The sequence below is a fragment of the Lycium barbarum genome, chromosome 5, assembly GCF_019175385.1.
Source record: "Lycium barbarum isolate Lr01 chromosome 5, ASM1917538v2, whole genome shotgun sequence".
NCBI lineage: Eukaryota > Viridiplantae > Streptophyta > Magnoliopsida > Solanales > Solanaceae > Lycium > Lycium barbarum.
In genome coordinates, this window is record NC_083341.1 from 16,383,226 (window position 1) to 16,387,999 (window position 4,774).

General features: G+C 29.9%; 1 protein-coding gene across 1 annotated transcript; it reads left to right on the top strand.

Annotated features, from left to right (window-relative positions):
• Window positions 1-3,193: 3,193 nt before the first annotated feature.
• Window positions 3,194-4,012, top strand: LOC132642334 (inositol transporter 4-like). Its single transcript, XM_060359568.1, has one exon. The coding sequence runs from the start codon at window positions 3,330-3,332 to the stop codon at window positions 3,807-3,809; it is 480 nt and encodes a 159-aa protein (XP_060215551.1). The 5' UTR covers window positions 3,194-3,329; the 3' UTR covers window positions 3,810-4,012.
• The last annotated feature ends 762 nt before the right edge of the window (window positions 4,013-4,774 follow it).

The window sequence follows — 4,774 nt, forward strand, 5'->3', positions numbered from 1 at the left end:
TTTTGTTGATTGATATTTGAGGATTAAAGTATAGTGAGTGGGTATATTTACAGAACATGACGATACTTTTCAATCTACAAAATATATATCAATAGATTTGTTACAAAATCTATACGAATCAGGTAAATTAAAAAAAAAAGTAAATAAAACACATTAAATAAACGGTTTTCCTTATTTTATCCACTTTTCTCTCTCCATTCAAAATTAAGAGATATTATTCCCTGATTTTTTCCAACTTTTGCTCTTTTATTTCATCCATTTTTTCTCCCCATTCAAAATTAAGAGATATTGTTCCCTAATTTTCTTCAACTTTTACTCAAAAAGTCCATTCTAATCGGTAATTTTTATGTACAAAGTTCATAAACCATAAAACATATATGTATAATTTTTATATGCAATATTTATAACTGTATAAATTCGTTATAATTTTTATATATGAAACATGTAATCGTATGTGTATTTTGATTATGATAAAGTACATTTAAATTGTATAAAATATAATCAAAGTATATATAAATGTTGAGAAAATATGTATAATAAATTTGTAATTGATACAAATCAGATTCCATACAAAGTTCATACACCAGAAAATGAATATGTATAAATTTTTGTATGCAATATTTATAACTGTATAAATTCGTTATAATTTTTATGTATGAAATATGTGTAAAAGTTGTATGTATATTTTGATTATGATAAATTACATATAAATTGTATAAAATTTGATCAAAGTATGTATGGATTATGAGAAAGTATATATGTATAATAAGTTTTCTGATGGATACAAACCAGATTCTATACACATTTCGTACACTAATTCATATCGAATTTATGCGATTCATACACATTGTACCGCATACATCTAAATGATATATAACAAATTTCATACACATTTCATACATATATTAGTTTTCAACATTTTTGAAAACAACAGTTTATATAATATATAAAGATTTCAAACACACAATGATCACACATATCTCAAAAGATACAAACCAATTTTTATATACAATTAATACACAGGTCAGTAATAAAAAATATTTTGTAACATTGGTTTGAAAATTTATTCTAGGAGAGAAGATGAATTTTAGGTCTGGAAATGGTGTCTATCATAGAAGAAGAGAGAGAGGGGGAGAGAGAGAAATCTTTTAAAAAAGTAGAAGAAGTTGATTGGTAACTATCCTAAAATTAAGCCACATTTAAAATCATATTCTTTTTCTTAAAAAAAAAAACCTAAAATTGTGGGATCCCATTAAATCAAAATCTAGCATACTTTGTAATTTTGTTGGTATGTTTTGTAAATAAGGAAAAGTATCTTTATGTTTTGTAATATAGAGTCTTAAGTAGTATTATTAAGTCATTTTTCCTAAAGAGCATATTATTACAATCAGTGGAGCAAACATTTAAATCAGCATAGTACTTCCTCCGGATAAAAAAAAGAGTCTACTTAATCTTTTTTTCTTGGGTCAAAAAAAGTGTTCACTTATTAAATCAAGAAAGAATTAACCTTATTTTTTCAGATTTGCTCCTATTAAGTGTTATATGATCAAATCTCAATGCCTCTTTAATTAGGAATAGTTTAATCAAATCACCTATTTTTATCTAGAAGTTAATATTTTCTTAAAGGGTATGTAAATGACTAAGTTTATCCCGAGGGAGTATAAGCCGAGAGCCAAATATTGATTGAAGATAGTTTGGATTGAGAGGACAATAAAAGATTTCAACAACAAAGAAGAGACAAGGTGGACAGGATTAGACAGATAGTTTTAATGCTACATATAGTAGGTCAAAAATATTGTAAATGAAAGAATAGATAGTATTTAATAGCTTTTCTTATTAGGAACTTGTCTGGACATTGGTGGAAACTTGTGCTACTCCACCCTTTCTAGAATGTGAGATGTTGGACAGTGGCGGAATTGGAAATTATTAGTAAGAGCCTGTTTGGAGGGGCTTATGTGTATAAGTTGTTTGCAGCTTATAAGCTAAAAAAAATAAGTTGGGGTAGTCTAATTTATTTATTTTGGTTTATAAGTTGTTTTCAGCTTATAAGTTGCTTTAGATAAGCTAAGTCAGATGGACTCAATTATTTTTTTTGAGCTTATTTTAAGCACAAAATGACTTTAAGCTGGCCAGCCAAACATTCAAAAAAGCTGAAAACAGCTTATAAGCAAATTATAAGCAACTTATAAGCCAATCCAAACGGGCTCTAAGAGCTATTTCTAGTTATTTTTGTATTTACTTGTCTTTTGAGTCCAATGAGGTGTAAATAGTTTCAATTGATTGAATATAATATTATTATTTTCGACAAAAAAAAATAGTTTGGTCCGATTGGGGGAATATATTTTGACAATTGAAATATAACTTTTAAGAAACGGAAAAGGGCCAAAATTACCCCTGAACTTTGAAAAATAGTTCATTTATACCCTTCGTTATACTTTAAGGTCAATTATACCTTTACAGTTATACTATGGGGTCAATTATACCCTTATGACTAACGGCTGCCACGTGGCATCATCCCAACCCTTCAAAATTATTTTACCCTCAAATAATTTTTTACCCACTAAAATAACTCAACAATTTTTTTTCCAGCAAAAATAATACGAAATTATTTTTATTTTTTTTCCTGGAAAAAATATCCGTATTATTTTTGCTCGAAAAAAAAAATCGGGTCAGGTTGAGTTATTTTAGTGGGTAAAAAATTATTTGAGGGTAAAATAATTTTGAAGGGTTGGGATGATGCCACGTGGCAGCCGTTAGTCATAAGGGTATAATTGACCGCATAGTATAACTGTAAGGGTATAATTGGCCCTAAAGTATAACGAAGGGTATAAATGAACTATTTTTCAAAGTTCAGGGGTAATGTTGACCCTTTTCCGTTTAAGAAAAGGGGGAAAGGACAAACATAAGGTAATTCTTTTTGGAAATTTTACTTGTCATAACTACTTCTAAGACCTATTTATGAATAGTAATTACCTTTTATTTTATTTATTGTTCATAACTAAAATATTTTCTTAAATTACACATCATAACTAGTGTCTTGTATTTCACAAGTTTCTCCTTTAAATTAGTTTTCTCTCACCTCTCAAATCTATTTCTCCCTTACCCTTCTCTTTCTCTCTCCGTTCCCTCTCCTGCCTCCAGTTCTAGATCTGTGGGATCTACTTTCCTTGCCTGGACTTCTATTTTTGTTTTTTAATGCAGACTTCTAAATGTTTGCATATCTGAATTCTTTAAAGCATCAAATTACATCTTTATTTTGTAGTTGAAGCAACCAAGAAGTCACTTTTCCCCAAACAAAACAAGATTGTGAATGCAAATAAGAAAACAAAATGGTAGAGGGAGGAATAAGCAAAGCAGATAAAACAGAGTTCACAAATTGCTGGAGTGCAGTATGGGAAACTCCATTTATTATGAGGCTGGCCTTATCAGCTGGCATTGGAGGATTTCTTTTTGGTTTTGACACCGGTGTCATTTCTGGGGCGCTTTTATACATAAAGGAAGATTTTAAAGAAGTCGATGAGAAAACGTGGCTTCAAGAAACTATTATTAGTATGGCTGTTGCTGGTGCAATTTTTGGTGCTGCCTTTGGTGGTTGGCTTAATGACAAGTTTGGAAGGAAATTTTCCATTCTCATAGCCGATGTTCTCTTCTTTATTGGTTCAGTCGTTATGGCATTTGCTCCGGTTCCTTGGGTGATTATCCTTGGAAGGATATTCGTCGGTTTAGGAGTTGGTTCAGTCGTGATTTCACAAGTTTCTCATTACTGTAGGACAATTGCTTGCGTATCTAATCAATCTGGCCTTCACTAATGTAATTACTCCACCTCCGATGAGAGTTGTGGAGCTTCATGCTCACCAAGTGTTTGATAAAAAGTTTCGGTATATTTCAGTGTACTGTTTCAGTATATTTCGTTGTATTTCAATGTATTTCTAATTTATGAAACAGTTTCTGATATATTTCATTGTATTCCATTGCATATACACATACTACAATTTTATATTTCTTAAACAATCAACCATACTTCATTGTATTCCGGTGTATATTTTTTTGTATTTGGAAGTATTTCTAAAAGTTTGGAATGGAGTAATTTGGAGAGAGAAACGTGGGTTGTTATGGAACTTCAACAGTTATGCGTGATACATGGTTAATTTAATTTGATTTACCATTTAAAAGGAAAGAAGAGAATCTGTTCCATAAATACATCCTATTTTGACTCTGCCAGATTTTGTATTTCAGTGTATTTCAAAAATGTGAACTCTGTCGGATTTTTGTATTTCCGTGTATTTCCCTGTATTTCAAAAACGCGAAATACAATGGAATACAACAAAAATTAGCTACGATTTGTAAATATAGAAAAAGTAGCTATAAATTATTAGAAGCTATTAAAAGATAGCTGTTTATGTAAGTTTACCATTCTTTTTTAATTATGGTGTTAACGAGAGTTCAATTTCAAAAGAGGAAGAACCAAGAGAACAACCCACTGAGAGGCGACCCAACAAATTAAATAGGCAATGAATGCACGAGTAGAATTGTTTCAAACTGGAATCGTTACATGTTTAACAAAATCCGTAAAAATATGTATATAGGTATATATTAAAGCGTACACATGTTATATTTAAATCATGAATACGACTCTGAACGTACTAATTAACTTAATGCCCAATAAATAGCAAACGAATGCACACGTACAATTGTTTCAAATTGGAAGTATTACGTGTTCATACAGAAAGTCGCAAAAATGTGTATATATCTTAAAACGTATACATGTTATATT